General features: G+C 44.8%; 1 protein-coding gene across 1 annotated transcript; it reads left to right on the forward strand.

Annotated features, from left to right (window-relative positions):
* The first annotated feature begins 828 nt into the window (after nucleotides 1–828).
* Nucleotides 829–1,027, forward strand: LOC114210484 (metallothionein-1). Its single transcript, XM_028104757.2, has one exon. It carries the CDS (start codon nucleotides 838–840, stop codon nucleotides 1,021–1,023), a length of 186 nt encoding a protein of 61 aa, XP_027960558.1. The 5' UTR covers nucleotides 829–837; the 3' UTR covers nucleotides 1,024–1,027.
* The last annotated feature ends 308 nt before the right edge of the window (nucleotides 1,028–1,335 follow it).

Raw genomic sequence — 1,335 nt, forward strand, 5'->3', positions numbered from 1 at the left:
CAGCCAGTTGGACCCTGGTTAAATTTCGGCAGGAATTAAAACACAATCCTTATGTCTATAGCCTCCACAGATGCAACCAAACACCAGACAGGAGCTCACCAATGGATCTAGAATTATTTTGTACATTGGAGTGGAAGATCCATTTTGCCCCAAGGAATGTTCTCAGGAACCAAGATGTGTTACTCGGATGCCCACACACACTCTTCTGGGTCAATGGTTGTGAACAAAACATGGGTGGTGGTAAAGGTCTGGGAGCCTAGTGTTTCTGGAATTTGGTTAGGCACATAGTCTAGGAGCCCAGGGCCAGTGGTGGGTGACCTAGGGTTCTGGGGGCAGAACACTGGAACTTTGGTGGTGTAGTGGGTAAGAAGAACATGGCTTCAGAGTCAGATATGTCTCCCTCGGCCACCTATTGGTTATATGGCAGAGACAGGTATTTTAGAACCTTGTTTAAGGGAGGGAATAATAATATCTATATCATGAGTTGTGTGAGGATTAAATTAAAAATGACGCATGCAAAAACTATCCTGAACTTGACCAGGGTTAAGTAGTAGATGTTGATCTCATTATTCTCCAACTGAAGAGTCAGGGGAGGATCAGGAGCACATACACGATTTAGGAGACGACCAAGACCAGGAACATTATTACAAATGGAGTTTAGGTTTCAAGGTCGACACAGAATGTTGCTGAAATAATGAACTTTAGTAACAAGATTTTACATTTTCTCTTCTCATTGTCCATTAAAGTGATTTAAGTTTGAGACCATGCCTCCAGCCGGCAGCCGTGTCTCTCCGTGTCACGGCTTTGGACCTCCGTCCTCAACTCGACTCGCTCGAAATGGACCCCAACTGCTCCTGCTCCACCGGTGGCTCCTGCACGTGTGCCGGCTCCTGCAAATGCAAGGAGTGCAAATGCACCTCCTGCAAGAAGAGCTGCTGCTCCTGCTGTCCCGTGGGCTGTGCCAAGTGTGCCCAGGGCTGCATCTGCAAAGGCGCATCGGACAAGTGCAGTTGCTGTGCCTGATGTGGGGGAGCCTGTGCCTGATGTAAATACAGCCACGTGTACACACCTGCAGTTTTTTACTTTTTCATGCTCCCCGGACCCAGTTGCTACATTCCCGTTTCTATGAAATCTTTGAATGACAATAAATTCATCTAGACTCAAAAAAAAAAAAAAAGTGATTTAAGTTTGAGCTGCTTTAGGAGATTTATCATACTGTTTTTACGGACAAATAAATTCCAAACTACAAACAACTGTAATATAACTTATTTTGTGTGCTGGTGGCTTTCAGTGCTGGTTAAAAGGATTTTAATTGTGTTGGAAATCAGTACTCAT

The sequence above is a fragment of the Eumetopias jubatus genome, unplaced genomic scaffold (genome assembly GCF_037043125.1).
Source record: "Eumetopias jubatus isolate StellerSeaLion01/CBP00866 unplaced genomic scaffold, mEumJub1_p1.0 scaffold_12, whole genome shotgun sequence".
NCBI lineage: Eukaryota > Metazoa > Chordata > Mammalia > Carnivora > Otariidae > Eumetopias > Eumetopias jubatus.